The sequence below is a fragment of the Dipteris shenzhenensis genome, chromosome 24 (genome assembly GCF_047967505.1).
Source record: "Dipteris shenzhenensis isolate YYH24624 ecotype China chromosome 24, Dip_SZ_1.0, whole genome shotgun sequence".
Taxonomy (NCBI): domain Eukaryota; kingdom Viridiplantae; phylum Streptophyta; class Polypodiopsida; order Gleicheniales; family Dipteridaceae; genus Dipteris; species Dipteris shenzhenensis.
The window spans coordinates 47,523,160-47,542,407 of NC_141619.1; the positions used below are offsets into that span (position 1 = coordinate 47,523,160).

General features: G+C 43.0%; 1 protein-coding gene across 1 annotated transcript in view; it reads right to left on the reverse strand.

Moving 5' to 3' along the window:
* The window catches only part of LOC147886693 (protein CASP-like), a 70,478-nt gene that overhangs the window by 5,561 nt on the left and 45,669 nt on the right, over nucleotides 1-19,248 (reverse strand). The window contains exons 9-10 of the mRNA XM_087395160.1: nucleotides 16,211-16,376; nucleotides 15,837-15,929 (exon numbers count right to left, since the gene is read on the reverse strand). Of these exons, the coding sequence (XP_087251286.1) occupies nucleotides 15,837-15,929; nucleotides 16,211-16,376 (259 nt within the window). The remainder of the gene's footprint in view (nucleotides 1-15,836; nucleotides 15,930-16,210; nucleotides 16,377-19,248) is intronic.

Here is a 19,248-nt window from a genome sequence, read left to right on the forward strand (position 1 = left end):
TTGATTAATTGTGATGATTAATTCCAAGGTTATTCTATGCTTAAAATATTTCATTATTATTGACTGTTGTGAATTCACGGGAAGAGTAATTGATCCAAGCGATGGCATTTGACGAGCATGATTCACCGTATTTTTGGCTTTAGGCGCAACTCCAGTGATACGGGGATGAACTAGGCTAAGCCTACTTTTTGATATTACAAATGCTCATGTACATAGTTTAATTTTGAACATTAGAGGCTTAGCCTAATCGTATTGACTATAGTACGAAAAGACAACTTTATTTTTAGAAAAAGCAAGCTATTTTGGAAGTGACTCGTGGGGCTCTTTCCCTACATGAAGCTTGTATGATCTTTTATCGGAAGCTATTGAATCATAATCAAATACATAGGAGGGTGGAAGGAGAGCATCACTCCTATGGGGGAGATTGTACCCAGCATGATTGTTCTGTCTCTTTTGTTTGTGCGTATTCTCATATAGTATATGCTGTGTTTCTTGAGGATTTATAGGTTCCACGAGGGTTTCCCGCCGCGGTGGTATCAATGAAACGAACAATTTCTAATCTCTCTGGTTTTCGTTGATTCTGATTAGCTCACAGGCGCTGGCATCAGTATTTCCTCCCAGCCAATCTCATGGATCGCATGCTCACACAAGATACGTAACTTTTTTTAATCCTTCATGCCTTTCAACAAGCCCACAACTCCCTAGATGGTTCCCTCTGCCACATGTCATCATTTTAGACCTTTAACTTGGTACACCATTTACCCCTCTCTTGGGGCACAATTAAAACATTTGCCCCTTGGCATTATTACACATTTAGGTGCACCTAGGCCTTAGCACTCAGAACCACCTAGTCGATGCCAATACACCCTCACCTAGGACTTTGGCAGTTACTTCCCTTGACCATTTTATTTACGCACATAAAATATTACAGAAGTCGGTCATCTAAGGGAAAATGCCCACCGATCTTTCCGAGGTCATGCTATCTCGGCTAGAGCATAACATTTCTTCCCTCTTCAAGCATCAGCGTCCTCGATGATGAAATTTGGGAACACTCTCCGTAACTGGTATACGGATTCCAAGGTAGCTTCCGATAGAGATAAACCATGCCATGCAACCAACACCGTGGGTATCTTCCGATTGCGCACTTGCATTGTTCCTCGGTCCAAGATTCTTGTTGGTTTGCGTCTTGCATTATCCTCTATCTCCTGAAACAAAACCACACCTTCGATTAGTGAGTCACCAGTATGCAAAAATTTCTTTATACGAGCAACATGAAACACTGGGTGCACCTTACACCCCGGTGGTAATTCTAATTTATAGGCTACCTTGTCTATTCTTTTTAGAATTAACCATGGCCCACAATATCGAGGTGATAACTTAGCACACTCTCCTGAAGTCAAAGACTTGAGTGTGAAGGAACTCTGAGAAAAACTTTTTCTCCTTCCTTAAATTCTCTAGTGGATCGGTTCTCATCCGCATACACCTTAGCTCTATCCATAGCTTGGCGGATGTTAGCTCTCGCAAGTGCTAGCATCTCCCGCATCTGAACCACAAAGTTCGCGGCACTAGGCACTTTCTGAGGTACTCCAACTATAGTTGGATTTCCTGGTCTATAACCATAGTTCAGCTCAAACGGACTGAACCCTGTAGAGGAATGTTTTCTATCATTGTAGGCAAACTCCAACAATGGCAACCACTTGTCCCATGTATGTTGCCTCAATGACACATATGCTCTAAGCATATCCTCTAAAATCTGGTTGATTCTTTCTGTCTGACCATCCGTTTCTGGATGATCCCCACTACTCATTCCCAACTCAGTTCTTAGTGTCTCAAATACCGCAATCCAAAAATGACCGGTAAATTTGACATCTCTCTCTGACACTATGAATCTGGGTAATCCATGCAGACGAAATATATGTCGAATAAACAAATCCGCCACTTGCGGGATACTAACAGATTCTCTAGTTGGAATGAAGTGAGCCATCTTGGTAAGACGATCAACCACCACAAGGATAGAATCATATCCATCTTGTGTCGTAGGCAGACCTACAATAAAGTCCATGGAGATGCTCTCCCACTTACTTAGTGGTATCTCCAAGGGCTGTAAAAGTCCGGGTGGCTTCACCCGCTCGGCCTTACTTACCTGACACGAAAAACGTGTCACATATTCATGAATATGCTTTTTCATCTTTGGCCAAAAGAAATCTCGCTTCACGAGATCATATGTCTTCTCGACTCCTGGATGTCCCGCACACGGGCTATCATGGCACTGTCGAATGACTCTCTGCTTGAGATCATTCTGAATAGGTACTACTACCTTGCCATTTCTTTTCAGCATACCATCTCTTATGGCATATCTTGCATAATTTTGGCCTTTTCTGGATGCCAGGTCATTCTTTTCGTTTTTCCCGGGTTTTAACACATGAGCCTTAGGCCATAGACTCTCGACAAACTCGTCCACCTTTTGAGTTTCTCTAATCTCGGCCATTAGAGCACTCTCTAACACCGTGAAACTCATATTATGCATAATGCGTGACAACGCATCAACAACCTTACTATCCTTCCCTCTTTGGTACCGAATCGTCAAATTAAACTCCTGCATGAGTTCTGCCCACCTAGCTTGGCGGCCTCTCAAGTCAGGTTGTTTACAAAAATGTTTCACAGTATCATGATCAACATCCACATAAAACTCTGATCCATACAAATAATTCGCCATGTTTTCAAAGCATGGACAACAGCATACAACTCTGGCCAATTCCTTTGAGAGGGAGAAAGCTTCTTGCTTTCAAAGGCTACTGGCCTTCCCTCTTGGAGGAGAACTGCTCCTACCGCAATGCCACTTGCATCGGTTTCCAAGAACAACGGTTTCTGGGGATCAACTATTTTTAACACCGGTCCTGTGATCACAGCTTGTTTTATGGTGTTAAAACTTTCTTGTTGATTCTGTCCCCATATAAAAGGTACTTTATCTGAGGTCAGATCAGTCAATGGCGATACTATTTCGGAATATCCTTTGATATGCCTTCGATAAAATTGGACAAATCCCAAGAATGATCGCAAAGTGGTCAGACTCTGAGGGATTGGCCAAGTCAGTATCGCAGCCACTTTCTTTGGATCCATTTCTATCCCCTCTGGAGTAATTATGAATCCTAAGTATTCAAGTCTAACCATACACAGTATAGTTTTCTTCTTATTTACATAAAGATTGGCTTTCCTCAAAGTACTGAACACTATTCTTAAGTGTTCACGATGCTCAGTAATACTTTTACTGAATACTAGAATTGTCAATAAAGTGTACTACAAACTTTCCGATATACGGACGTAGTACATCGTTCATAAGCATGACGAATGTAGCTGGAGCATTGATAAGTCCAAAGGGCATTACCAAAAACTCATAATGACCAAACCTGCTTCTAAAAGCGGTTTTATGCACATCTTCATCTCTAATGCGGATCTAATGGTAGCCACACTTAAGATCTATCTTACTGAAAATTACGGCCCCATGTAATGCATCTAGCAAATCATCGATCCGAGCCATCGGATACCTGTGCTTAACAGTGATATTATTCAATGCTTTGTAATCTATACAGAGACGAAAAGTATCATCTTTCTTCCTCTTTAATATACTGGCGAAGAAAAAGGTGAAAAACTGGGTTGAATCTGCCCCAGCTTGAGGTATTCTTCCAGATGTCTTCGCACCTCAGCTTTCTCTGTAAAGCTTAATCTATAGGGAGGTCTATTTACAGGTTTTGCCCCCGGGATAAGCTCAATTTTATGTTGAACATTCCACTCTAGAGGTAACCCATAAGATAACTCATCCCTAAAACAATCAAAGAACTTCTCCGATATCTCTTTAGCCAACTCGGCCATTTTCCCATCTTGGGTAGCCTCAGTGCTAGTCGACGCATCATCAATCGACTCTACCGATGCTATACACAGACACAGAAACTCTTTCGGAGTCTTCCGAATTTCCATGGCTGAAATCAATGGTCCTCGAGGTAAATCCTTTTCACCTCGCAAAACATATTCTACCCCGTTCATCTTGAACCGGTAAATATGCTTTTTCCAATCAATGGCTGGATTTTTTCAAAAATGCCAAGCCATGCCTAGGGCTATATCTATGTGAGCTAGCCTAGTCAATTCAAAGTCCAGCTTCTCAACATAGTCCTGAATTCGAAGTTCCAACTGGGTAACCCTCTAGTCCCATACTTCAGTTGCACTTCCGTCCGCCATCCTTACCGTATAAGCATAGTCAGACGGACTAGTTTTCAACTTGAGCCTCTTAATAAGCTTCGAGTTAATTACATTGTGCGTTGACGCTGAGTCAAACAACACAATCACATCACAATTGGCTACTTGCCCTTTCATTTTAATCAACTCGCGCTCATCGAAAACCGTATACCCCGTTGCTGCGGGCTTTGAAAGGATGTTATCAGGTGCACCGCTTACTAACTTAGTAACAGACACACTTAACAACACAGGTACTAACCTTTGAGAAGGTCCCGCCAATTGCATCTGCATTTGTTCCGATTGGGACTCTCCTGCATTTCCGCGTCGCATTCAGATATTATCATGTTGGCCGTGCGACGGTCTTTATTTAGTGGACAATCTTTCCACTGATGTCGCTGAAGGCAGCCGAAGCACAATCCTTCTTTTCTAGCTTTCTCCTTTTGCTCAGGGGTCAATGAGGACTTTGACCAAGCCCGGGCTGCCATTGGAGTTACTTTCCTTTTCACCCCAACGGTGGTACTTGTCTTTGTTGGTCCCTCAACCGGCTTCACCTGCTTGGTTTGGCCACTTGGCTGCGAGACACTTGTCTTTGAAGTCCATTTTCTCTGAAATCCCCCTTTTCTCGGATACTCGTGCTGAGTCCCTACCTGCACAAACCCACTAGGTCTGCCTCTGGCATCCTCATAGTTCAGGGCTACTGCAATAGATGCATCTAATGTAGTCACATATTTAGCCCGAACTTCCATTTTAATCTTGTCGTTCAGTCCATAGATATAGTCTTTCAACTGAACCGACATAGGGAGAGGGTCTGTTATTTTCATAACACATTCCCTGAATTTGTCAGCGTACTCTGCCACCGACAAATTCCTCTGGCGAAGGTTTCTATAAGCATCCCAAGCTCGGGACTCTTCGTCAGGTGGAAGAAAGTGTTTCTTAAATTCAGCTTTAAACCCTTCCCAGGTGGTAGGGGCAACTTGATCTTTTTGTTGCTTAATCCACCATCTATCCGCTGCCTCAATAAACAGGTGAGTGGTCTCGCGGATTTTCTTTAGATAAGATCTGATTTCACAAATGGCGAAGGCTTCTTCCCACTTGTGTAACCAAACCTCGATCACATCAGAACTGCGCTCGGTCATCCGACCAACGTACTTCTCCGGTCTATAGTTGACAATATTAGGTACCTTGGCCTTCGCACGTTCTGATGAGTGTATACTAGGCTCTGGCTCTGCTGGAGATTTGCCCTTTTCATTTCTAGATGGTCTAGCCGACAAGGCTTGCACCATCTTCCTAATTTCATTTTGACCAACGTTCACTTGAAGCTGCTGGTTCATAATCTGCTGTAAAGCATCTTCTAGTACAGAAATCCTACCCACCAGAGTAGGTGTTGTGTGATGGGACACTTGTCGTGTAGACTGCGCTCTAGATTCGCCAAGATTTACCCTGGAATTTTGTCCCTCTGCCTCCATTCTTTCAAAAGGGAAAATAGATTATTATTTTTATTTTTATTTTTTCAACTTCTTTCCGTACATCAAAACCCCAAAAGTATATCACACTTCGAATTCCCCTTTTGCTGTACAGGAGTAAATAGACTGCAAGCTGAAAATTTGTATAAAAGGGAAAAAAAAGATGCTCCCGGGATGTTCCACGTAGTGCAGATGTCCCGAACTTCCTTCTTCTGCCCAAGCCTTTACAAGTCTCTAGATTTCTGCAAAACTCTGTCTTTCTGACAGGAAATTAACTGACAGCAAATAAGTGGAAACTGGTGAACAGATTGGTAGGCTTGTTCACGAGTAGGGCTTCGAGCTAGGCAACGGCCAGCCTCGAGTGATTACCCTTGTCGATCAAATTTTTCAATGCAGCCCAACATTGACGATCCCTTACGAACCAAAAAAAAGGGGATCATTTATCGCGTCGAAGGACCTCCAATCTACAAAGCTTGCAAAGACGTACGTTGGTGACAGATCGCAGAGCGGGCTTCTTGACGTGAGGACCTAGCTTCTCGCGTCGGGACTGCTTGGAGAGCGGAAATCAGCGCTTCCTTCGTCGATGAGGCCACTGATACGCTTGACACCGCCAACACCTCGCTCACGGGCTATATCGCTGTCCGTGCATCGTCCATCGCTACGCCTGATTTACCAAAGTTCGAAAGGGTGCACTTGCTCCAAAACATGTTTCCTCATTTTGCAAAACCACAGCCTTGCGTTTCCTTACACAGATGAAGTTCCGAATGTGGCCAGCAGAGTAAGAGCTTAAGCTTCTGGCATCAACCACCAGCACGCGAGGCTTGTCCATCAAATAGTTGAAGGTACGCCATGCCATCACAGCTCATCGTCAGCCTACCCCACTGCTTTCCCCCTCGTCAAACCTCTCTCCTCGAAGTAATCCTCCGTCTGCGCTCCTTTCGTCTAGCCTGAACGCTAGCCTGGCTCTGATACCAAATGAAACGAACAATTTCTAATCTCTCTGGTTTTCCGTTGATTCTGATTAGCTCACAGGCGCTGGCATCATCATTTCCTCCCAGCCAATCTCATGGATCGCATGCTCACACAAGATACGTAACTTTTTTTAATCCTTCATGCCTATCCACAAGCCCACAACTCCCTAGGTGGTTTCCTCTGCCACATGTCATCATTTTAGACCTTTAACTTGGTACACCATTTACCCCTCTCTTGGGGCACAATTAAAACATTTGCCCCTTGGCATTATTACACATTTAGGTGCACCTAGGCCTTAGCACTCAGAACCACCTAGTCGATGCCAATACACCCTCACCTAGGACCTTGGCAGTTACTTCCCTTGACCATTTTATTTACGCACATAAAATATTACAAAAGTTGGTCATCTAAGGGAAAATGCCCACCGATCTTTCCGAGGTCATGCTATCTCGGCTAGAGCATAACATATCAGAGCAAGGATATAGGAGTTATAGGGAATATATGCCCTGGTACTCGCCAAACAGCTAACTCCCCAACCTATACAGTGGTAGTAACTGGGTTACTCTCATGGTCGGACTGACAAGTAAGCTGCTCACAAACGAAACTCCCCCACGATTGTCCTAGGCATGGACCTTGGACATGCAACAATAGACATTCCATACTTCTCCCAAGTGGATGGCTACATCATTCCGTAGCACGCGAAGCTCATGTCCTTGCAAAATAAGAAACCCCGCACGTGTGCAACAGACAGAAAGAAGCTCGAAACAAAGAGAGTTTCAAACCGTGTGCGAATAGGAGGGAGATAAGAAGTTTGGTGAAGCACTACAAACTACGAAGCAGGCATGAAGAGAGGGAGGGGGAAAAAAATCGCAAAAAAAGGAAACCAAGGAAGAGCCGACACTGCACAAAGCCAGTAGTTTCGACTTCACCCTAGCTCCTCAGAAGCGAACGACAAAGGCGACGACCAAGGCATAGTCCTTGGCTTATCTAGCGCTATTTTTTGAGCATGAAGGAGCCTTGTGAGACTGCTCTCAAAACTTCCCGGGAGGTCACCCATCCCGGGATTGTTCTAGCCCAAGCTCACTTAACAATTCTGACTATCCACTAGTTCAAGTCACCTACTATTCTATATTCTAAAGTTTCTGGTGATAAAGATAACTTTCAAGGGAATAAGTGCTAGCAAGGGAGCAACCCAACATATTTTGGAAGCGGAAAATTCTAAAGGCCATAAGCAGGTGTTTGCGAGAGCAAGAGACAAACTCAAGTGCTCTTGGATATGAGCTTTGCTTTGTACTCTGCAGCGCTCATTGAAATTGTGTGAGTCTAAGAGGCCACAAAGATACTATACTCGACAAATAGCCACATTCAAAGCTTGGGAACCGAATCGAGATAACTCTTGTGTTTGTATATATTTCCTTTCATAGTGATTTCTTCTTTGCACTATGCACATATCTCACTATGCCGAGAAAGCGTATTCTATCAGAAATAGATCATACTAAAGATCCACAACAAGACGAGGATGCGATGAGTCAAACGCCAATGACACTTACTGAGGAAGAGTGGCGAGCACGCTATCAGCATGAGAAGCGACAACGTCAAGAGATAGAAGATGCATTACATCAAGTGACATCAACTTGGAAGCCACCTACATCTACTGAAGAAGAGGAACTATTTGCCGGATATAGGGTTCAGCCCTATGTAGAGCAAAGTCTGCAGCACCCTGACCCCTCTTTTCCTCCCTGGATGTAGGCCCAAGGGTGGATCACTTGCTGCTCCTTTTTGCTCCTCCTTGCTGATCTGTTGGATGTAAAATATGGGCCAATAGGTCCTCCTTTTATGGGGGCAATCCTGCCCCAAATAAACCGACCCAGTAGGGTGTTGAACCGACCCCCTTGGTGGCTGACTTGCTCTGCATATAAGTGGGGGCCCAACCCCCTGTTGTGTGTGCCAGGCGACCTGGCTGGCCCCCTCCACCACACCCTTTTCTAGGGCTTGTGCTAGGTCCAAATCTTGACCCATTGATGGCCGACCTGCTCTTAGCCTCCCCAGTGACCTGTGGGGCTCTATAAAACCAGGCCTCTCGGCTTCATTCCATGCAGGGAGCCCAACCCCTTTTGTCTACCCTCTTGCTGTCCTGGTTTGCTGGCTCCAACCAGTCCTACCAGCTCCATCCAGTGGCCGACTCAGTCCCTGCTGTCTACTCCATGTCTGCCAACTCCATCAACTCCATACATGCTGCTCCACAGACCCGTACAATTGCTATGAGGTGCTGTCCATGTGGTAGCCCCACTGTAACCAAAAATTGTGTTTCTAGCATGCGAAACACTTAGAAACGTTTCTAGACGAAACGTAAACGCCATTGCATTGGGCGAAACACCCTAGTACAGGTCACACCTGTCTTGACTCTTTTGAGAGTGCTCAAAGTGTATATGTGCATTTGAGAGCTCTTTTCGGAGAGAGAGAGAAGAAAGAAAGAAAGAACGATGTATTAACGTTTGCAAGAGGCCTCGCGGGCCTATGAGACAGTGCAAATCCAAAAGGTACCTCTTTTTAGAGAGAGAGAGAGAGAGAGAGAATCTGAAGATAATTATTTATGTTTTATATATAATTCAGATAAAATACGTTTTTTAAACCCATTTCTAGATGAAACACTGACAAAATCTAGACACTAGAAACATTTCTTGTGACACTGGGCAGCCCCCTCCTCTCTTCTCTGGGCATATCCTGCCCTAGGCCTCCCTCCCCTATGCTCTCCTCATTTAGGGACTTACGGATGGGGAGGTGACCTTTCCCACACGACATGCACAAGGCCAACGAAGAATGCACAACTCAAGTGCTAAGAGAGATGACCGAAGTCACAAAAAAGCATATGAAGAACAGAGATGATCATGAAAGTGAAAGTAGCGAACCCACTGACACCATCGACAGCAAGTGTTGAAGTAGGACAAGACATCATAGAAAGGAGAAGCGCCACGAGAATACTCGTCGACAGCAACACTATGACACTACTCCTTTACATGAGTCTAGTGACGAAGACAACGTGGGAAAGGCTATCTTGAAAGCACTCAAGCTACGTGATAAAAAGAAGGTAAGATCAACTGCAAAACTTTTAATTTCAAAATATGATGGCAAAAGAGATGGACATGCTCTACTTACTTGGATTAGTTCCTTCGACCAATACTTTTTGGGAGAACGCTACGAAGAGATTGAGAAGGTGAAACTTTTTGCAAGTCACATGACAAGTAGTGCACAATTATGGTTGAGTGTGCTTGTGGAAAGCACACATATTTCGAAGACATGGGAGCGCATTCAAAGACAAAATTAAGAAGCCCTTCCTATCTACACAATTTGAAGACGATGCTTGCAAGCAATGGCGAAGAATGAGGCAGATGGACAATGAAAGAGTGGATGTCTACACTGAGAAATATATTTCCACACTACTTCAATTGCAAACCATTGAAAAAGTGCCATGGAAGGAGAAATGCCATACCTTTATTGAGAGTTTACGTCCTACTATTCTTGCTGATGTGTGCATGCTTCGGTCATCTACAGCTTTTGATGCTATGGGTTTAGCATTAGTCAGAAAGGAAACAGGGAAGAAGCTGTGGGAATAAAGAAACATATCCCATTCTTCAAGAAGGAGAGCACAAGTGGTAAAGTTGGTAGCTATGAAGGCAGGTCTAATTGAAACCTGCTAAAAGAGAAGGGGCACTACTCTTATAATGCCTGAAAAACCCACTTGCTTCACGTAAGTCAGGTACTCGAGAAAAGGATGTCACCAATAACAACAGAGACAATGAAGGACGAACCAGTGGCCGTACCAATGGCAATGGTCAGCGCAACAACTCTGCACGGATCCACTACATTGATGATATTGTTGAAGGATCCCAGGATGAATCGTTCAAGCAAGAGGGCGGAGATGAGGACAAAGACACCGAAGATGAAGCGTTCCTTAGGTAAAAGTGCATCCTTTTCCATACCTCTTTGCTACGCATGACTGCACTATTGCACGAAAAAGAACATAATGTCTTGTTTGATGATGGAAGCACCCATGACTTCATTTCACATTGCTTAGTTGAAAAACTAGGGCTTGCATCCATCAAAACCAAATATAGAGTCAACTCATCTTTTCAAGGATTACATTGTTATTATTTGCAAATGGTTAAGGATCTTGAGGTGACTCTGGGGCCATTAGTTGAGAGCCAAGATTTTCTAGTTGCCCATTTGCACGAGCAAGATCTCATTTTAGGGATTCCCTGGTGCGTGGATCACAACCCCAAACGTGACTGCTTTTCAGTCTAAAATTGAATATGACCATTTTTTTCAGCTAAAGGCATTCAAGTAGATCCCAAGAAGGTAGAGACGATAGTGAACTGGCCACAGCCTAAAGACATCCGTGAGTTACGATCTTTTCTAGGTCTATGCAGTTTCAATCGTAGGTGTGTTAAGAACTTCTCGCACAAGGCACATCCGTTGACCGAACTACTACGTAAGAATCTTGTTTTCTTGGGGCAAGCATCATACTTTAGCTTTCCAATGACTTAAAGAGGCAATGACCAAACACCAATTTTGACCATGCTGGACTTCACGAGACCTATCTTTGTCATTGTCATTGATGCTAGTGGACACGGTTTTGGGGTTGTGCTCATACAAGACAAACAATAAATTGCATTCGAGTCACATAAGTTGAAACCAGCGGGGGACTAAACTATTCCACATAACAAAGAGTTAGCTGTTGTAGTTCATGCCCTTAAACTCTGGAAGCACTATCTTATGGGTTCTGAGTAACTCATTAAGACCGATCACCAGAGCCTTAGACATCTCCTTACTCAACCAATAATCTTGGATCGGCACATTAAATGGACTGCCTTTATCGACAACTTTAAACCAATGATCCAATATTAACTAGACAACCAAGCAACTCTATTAATTTAATCCTTCGGTATTTAGTAGAGCGAGATCTAGCTTTTTTTTTGCGTAACTGATGCATGTGTGCTCGCTGTTCGTAGTGATACATGTGTGTTCCTATATGGCTGGATATACGGCTACGGATGTATGAGTGTGTGGCATTGTGCACACCACTTACACGATGATGGTTGTGTCGCATGTACGCATCATCTATGCGATTTTATGTATGTGTCGCATGTGTGTACCATCCATTAGTGATTTATTGATTTTGTGTCGCTGAAATACGGAAAGGTTGATTAATTGTGGTGATTAATTCCAAGGTTATTCTATGCTTGAAATATTTCATTATTATTGATTGTTATGAATTCAGGGGGAGAGTATTTAAATGGTTGATAGTATTTGATGAGCATGATTCGTTGTATTTTTGGCACGTAGGTGCAGGCCAAGTGATGAGGGGATGAACTAGGCTAAGCTTAATTTTTGATATTACAAATGCTCATGTACATATTTCAATTTTGAACATTAGAGGCTTAGCGTAAGCATATTAACTATAGTAGGAAAAGACACGTTTATTTTTAGAAAAAGCAAGCTATTTTGGAAGTGATTCATGGGGCTTTTTTCCAATTTGAGATGTACATGAAGCTTGTATGATTTTTGCTCGTATGCTATGGAATCATAATTCAAATAAATACGAGGTGGAAGGAGAGTACCACTCCTATGGGGGGAGATTGTACCTAGCACTTCTGATTGTGAGTTTTGAAAGTTTGTGTATTCTCGTATAGTATTTGCTATGTTTCTTGAGGATTTCCAGGCTCCACGAGCGTTTCCCGCCGCAAAGGCAGCATGACTCTTTCAAAACATTTGTCGATGCACACTGAGTTGTAATCTTACAAATTGTAAAAGAGCGGAGAGAAAGAGTAGCGTAAATGCTTCCAAAATATTCATATTAAACCAACCATAGATGTGGAAGAAAAATGCTCTAGGAAAAAGCTACAACATCTAGCAAATTCTAGAGTAAAAGGCAATGAGAGAAAGGCTACACAAATCTACGATGTGATGGAAAAGTAAGATGGCTATATTCTAGTCCTATGAGCCTTTAGAGCGGGATAAAGAACAAAGCCACTATAGCTAGTTTTATAGATATCCAACGTTAGACCAAGCCAACCTAGTTTGTGAAATGAGTTTACGCAGGACGCATATGCAACATAAAATACCCCTCATATTCTAGCTTTGAAGAATAAGTTATACTCTCTTGTCTGCCACCTTCTCTGTTCCTCGACAAGTTCTTCAGGCTGGCTGTCTAGTGCTCCGATCTGCTCCTCATGGCCATGATTTGTGAGCCTCCAATGGCTCCCTTTTATAGGGGCTGGGCGCCCCCCAAACTGGCGGACTGGGGTTCTAGATGAGCTGACTCAGCCAACCACCCCCTGGTCTGTAAAACCGACCTGAGGGGCACTCTTCCTGAGTCTTACAGGTTCCGCCTAGCCACATGGCAGGCAGCCACTGGACCAAGCATTCCTGCCCCTGCCCCTGCCCCGACCTGCTCCAGGCCTAAAGGATTCTCCAAACAAGTGCCTCACTACTGCTGATGTCCCGGCTTCCTGGACCTGTAATACCACCTGCTACAGCTCCATATGTGCTACCTGTCCTGGGTCCCTCTGAGTCATTCCACACTGCCATCTGCTGCTCCAGATCATCTACGTAGGCAGGTGGATGTGGTCTGGGTCTGTGCCAAGTCCCATGCCAAGCTGTGTACATGCAGAGTAGCCTCCAAAACATGCCACGTGGCATTGCGCCACTTCCTGGCAGTCTTCCATGCACCCACGCGTCTCCGAATCTGCTCCAGGGTGTTCTAAACAGCCAGATACCCTTCTATGTGTTGCCCACAATGTGCTTCCCATGTGGCAGCCCCATGTCATCATGTTTTGCTCTTTGTATGCTGCCCACATGGCAGCCAATGTGATGCCCATGTGGCAGCCACATCATCCCTAAGTACACCTCCCCCATGCTATCCTAGGCTTACAGATGGCGAGGTGACTTTTCCAACACATTTGTGCATATACTAGATGAGAATACAAAATTGAATGCCAAATCTAATAAATGCATTTCTATTGTCTGTGCATACTCCAAATGCATATAGATTGTATGATATGCAAAATAGAAAATTGATTCTTAGCAAGGAAAACGTTTTTATGAATCTAATGACTATCAAGCTAGAATGCAATAAAACAGCACCCAATTGCTGTAAGTCTTGGAAAGGAGGATGAACAACTAGATCCAATCTCCCCTTGCTTCTCTTGAGAAGAAACTTGCAAAATGGTATTTAAATCTCTTTGTAAGTTATAGACCTACCTAAAAATAACCATACAAGGACCCAAGAGGTCATAAAGGGTGGAAAAAGATAATTGAGAAATTTTCCAATTTCTCAAATGCAACATTCATGAGCGAGATGCAGGATCATAAGCAAGAGCTTCAATCATTCAAGGAATTGCACTAAATGAGTCTATAGGGTCAAGAATGTAAATGAATCTATAGGGTGGTTCAGAAGTTCAAGGTAAGGTTGGTGGCAAAAGGATACTAGGATACAGCTGGGTTGAGAATATTGACTACTCTGAATCCATTGCTCTTGTAAACACTACTAGAATGGTGTGTACTATTGCAGCATAGAAAGCCTAGGCCATCTTTACAATGAATATGAGATCTGCGTTTTTATATATCTATCTAGAAGAAGAGGTCTATGTTGAGCAGCCTAAAGGCCTTGTAGACAGAGGGTAGAAGTATCTTATGTGCACACTCAAGAAGGTTCTATATGGCTTGAAATAGGTCCTGGTATGCCAAGATAGATCAACACTTCAGAATTGGTTAAGAAAGAGCATTGTCAAATCCAAATCTCTATTTATTGAGAAAATGTACAAATTTGGTGCATTTGGTTTAGTATGTTGATGATATACTCGTAACCAAAAACAATGACACACTTGTGATAGATATTAAAGAAGACTTGCCCACGTCATTTGAAATGATCAATTATTGGCTCATGCATTATTCTTTGGATAATGAAGTGTGGCATCTTCAAGGCAAGAAAACACTCTCATAGGTGAAATATCTAAAAGATAATTTAAGAGGTTTAAGGATTATAAATCTTTGAAAACTCCAATGAATGGAAGTGACAAGGCCACACGATGGGTTCTTTTATATCAGAGGTGATGATAGATGTAGTTAGTGGATGATAGGAGAACTACTACTCTGTACGGTGTGTTAGGCGATAATATTTAGGTTAATGAGGAGAATTTCAGATCGCTGAGTTATAAACTGTGAGGCGGGTGTGATCTTCGAAACCAACTAACCTTTGAGCGTATCCTAGCTAAATGGGGATTTCCTTGATCACTCACATGCACATTAGATAGTGTATACCCATTGCCAAGATCTAACCAATTTTTTATTTGCACAACCCTTGCATGGCCTACATCTCTTAACAGCATGTTTGAGCCTTCTGTCCTATTTTTGTCCAACTCCTACAGCCTGAGAGTGATTCTTCTTCAAAGATTACATCTAAGGCCCTAGTTCTCACATAGGGTAATCACTAGAGCCGATGTTTTGCACTAGTTCTCACCTAGGATAATCACTAGAGACAATGTTTTGCATCCAAGACAAATTTGGTTTGTCCCAACCCTTGTACTGTGCCTGACTTCTCGACAACATTTGACAGTTTACTATATGTAATTTTGTGTGGAGGAGAGTTTCTCAGTTCTAGATGTGCAGATGACGGGTTCTTGATCCTACATTGGTTTAGGATGTGTTGAGTTGATATTTATCACTGATTTTGTTGTTACTAATGCGGAAGTGCTTGTGGAGGAAGGACTTGTGCTAGCTACATAATCATTTACATCTCATTTTTGGCTCTTTGCTGAGTATTGGTTCCAGATATTCATATTCCAAGTTATAGCCAAGGTTTTTGGTTGAGGCTTCCATTGTATTCTTCAATTGTTGCATCCTTGATTTCAAGGAGAAAATTATAGTAAATTCAGTAGTAATAAGTGATAGAGCTACTTCTAGATATACTTGTTCCGTCTGGAAGCTGAAGATGTGTGAAAGAATCAACTAAGGGAAGTGGAAGGAGCAAGGGGGGTAAAAGTAAAGGAAAATGAAAAACATAAAACATACTACAATTGTCGACAAAACCTTACTTTTACCTTGCTCTTTGTTTCTTGAAAAATAGCAATCTTGTGCATGATTAAATAAAGACTATGCCCCAAAATTATGTACCTGCAAAATCTTTACTTGCTTCCGGAGATCTTCTACTTGTTTTGTGGTTGGTCGTTCATCCAAACTTTTCTGCAATTCTTCCACGATTACCACCTGCACAATGCATGACACACATGTTTGGGCTAGGGCTTTTACACATTTTTGTAAGCATGTTGCATCCAACTCTCTTCTTTTGCTTGTGTATTCTGCTTCGTTTTATCTGCATCATAATGTATCAGAATCCAACTATATTGTTGAATATGAATCATATAGTATGTCTCACCAATGCATGTTTGAAATATCCACATTAGTTGGCTGCCCATCCTCTTCATCCCCAAGGGAGCCTACAATTTTTAATTCTCTTTATTTGAATACTTATCTGATGAAGCACCTACCTTCTCATTCACCAACGCGTTCAACTTTTTCAACTCAGCAAGATGTTGTTCCCGCTCTGTTGACAGCAAGGTTTCAAGACTGTGGAGCTCAACATGCAATTCTGAAATGACTTTGTCCTTTGCCACTAGAGAAGCTTCAAGATTGTTGCTTCCATCAATGTCCTGCCTGGACAATACATTAAATATACAAAAGATGAACAAGAGCATAGACATGTAAGTGGATGTTTGCACATACTTGTAAATAGCTAACAGAATATAGTGTAGTGTTTTATTACTGTTAAAGCACAAGTTTGACAATGAAAAGGTGTGAGATTACAGTTTTTATGATAGTTGTGCGTTTGGTTTCTTAATGCCTCAACACGAGTCTCACTTTGGCCTTTTTGAGAGACGAGGAGTGCATAATAGAGTAAAGTACAGGCACAAACAACATCCAGGGCATGATGGGTTACACCACTTCTTTTATAACTATACACTACTTAAGATGATGTTTACAATGACTCAAATTCAGGTAGGTGTACAAAATTTCTACTCTATCTCTTTCAATTCATTATTATGGCTGCAAGATATCCTATCCCAAACTTTGGGGAAATGGGCAAGTTGAATAGATCTCTATGGAAGATGAAGGTCCATAGCCACCTGGTGGGGAGATCAGCTTGGGAGATTATGATAGGAGTGGAGCTAATGCCACAGGGGACCACAACCCTCATTGCTGCGACTACGGCCACGGTGATGGTTGTTAGAAACGAGAGAGTGAGAGAGCAGGAAGCAAGAGAGCTGAACGTAGTACTTGCAATAGAAGAAGTGACTAATACAAGAAGTGGGATGGGTTTTGTCTAAGTGACAAAACCTTATCCTTCACTAACCATAGTTAGTGAACTAACTGTGGTTAGGGGGAAAAACCTCTAAATGAGGGAAAAGTGCCCCTAACCTACTTATTACATTACATTGGTCACTGCTGAATTATAATAATAATTCTAACACCCCCCTGCAGTGCCAATGTCATGTACAAGAAAATGATAAATCACCAAAAGGATATAAGTTCACGGCACTACGAAATGCCTCAAACTTTTCACGTGGAAGTGCTTTGGTGAAGATGTCTGCAACATTGTCATGTGTTGACACATAGATCATACTGATCTCTCCTACATGCAACTTCTCTCTGACATAGTGATAGTGAACCTCAATGTGCTTCGTGGGAGCATGAAACATAGGATTCTTTGCCACTGCTATAGCACTCTGACTATCAGTGAGAATCGGAGAAGGAACCTCCAATGAAAGATGAAGATCAGCAAATAAACGACGCAGCCAAATACATTCAACTGTCGCTGTGAAAGCTGCCCTGTACTCAGCTTCACATGAGGAGGTAGCCACTGTAGACTGTTTCTTGCTCAACCAAGAAATGCAAGCATGTCCTAGAAAGAAACAATTCCCACTGGTGGACTGCCTAGTATCATAGTCTCCAGCCCAATCTGAGTCACTGTAAGCATGCATCTGCAAGTCACCCCCCCTGGGAAACATCAAGCCAAAAGACTTTGTACCGTGCAAGTAACGGAAGATGCGTTTTACAGCCTGCCCATGCATAATCGTTGGGCTGTGCATATACCTACTCACCTGAGAAACTGAAAACTGAATATCAGGTCGTGTATTGCAGAGATAAATGAGGCATCCAACAGCCTAACTATAGAGTGTGACATCAATTGATTCACCCGCATCATGCATTGTAAGCTTCAGCCCCAGCTCCATGGGAGTGGACATAGGCTTGCAATCATGCATGTTGAATCTGTCCAGAGCTTTTGAACATACTTGGACTGAGACATAACAATGCCACATTTCTCTTGAATAAACTGGATCCCCAAAAAGAAATGTAACAAGCCCAAGTCTGACATATCAAATGTAGCTTTCAATTGGGCCTTGAAATCTGCAATTACTTCCTCATTTGATCCGATGAGCAACATGTCATCTACATAAAGAATGATGACCAGAATATCCCCCCCATCCTTCTTGATGAAGAGGGTGCTCTCAGTTGGACTATTGTGCAGCCCCTTGCTGGTCAGAAAGGCATCAATTTTGGCATACCATGCACGTGGGGCTTGTTTCAGGCCATACAAAGCTTTATTCAGCTTGCATACCTGAAGTGCATTTCCTGAAATTTCAAAGCCCAGAGGTTGTTTGACATAAACCTCTTCCAACAAGTCTCTATTAAGGAAAGCTGTTTTAATGTCCAACTGATGAACATTCCATTCAAAATTTGCAGCCATGGCTATAACTGACCTGATGGTTGTCATCCTGGATGTAGGAGCAAAAGTCTCCTCATAATCTATGCCCTTTTTCTGAGCATATCCTTTTGCAACCAGCCTTGCCTTGTACCGATCAATGGACCCATCTGGTTTTGTTTTGACTTTGAAAACCCACCGTGTACCTATGGCATTCTTACCTGGTGGCAAATCCACGACATCCCAAGTCTGATTTTTATGAATGGACTGCAACTCATCGTGCATGGCATTCGTTCAATGCACATTATCTTTTGCTTCTTCAAATGTCTCAGGCTCCTCCTCATAAAGAAGAGTATCTGCATAAGCTGATGCAACTGAATGAGCTCCCTCCATGTGCCTTACTGCACTACGAGTTCTGCCAGGCAATGGAGTTCACATTTGCGGGGTCATCTGTTGAGATAGTTTCATCATACACTTATCTTGGGGTTATCTTCTCCGGACCGAGCTTCACTATGAGACCCGCGATGCAGGCACGCTTGAGTAGAGGGTATGCCTCATTGGCCAGGCTAGAGAGGCAGTGCTTTCGCTCACACTTTCAGGATCCATGCACCAAGGGATTGCTTTTTGACTCCTTGGCTCGCCCAGCGGGGATGTACGGCAGTCCTTGTTGGGGGCCAGACTTGTCGGATACAGAGTGGGCCCGTGTGGAGCGGCTACAAGTTCTCATGCTATCATGGATGATTCGTGGTAAGTCATCTGTTCCTCACCAAATCATTCAGGCTGAGTTTGGGTCACCCCCTTTACAGCTAGATGCTACATTTCAGG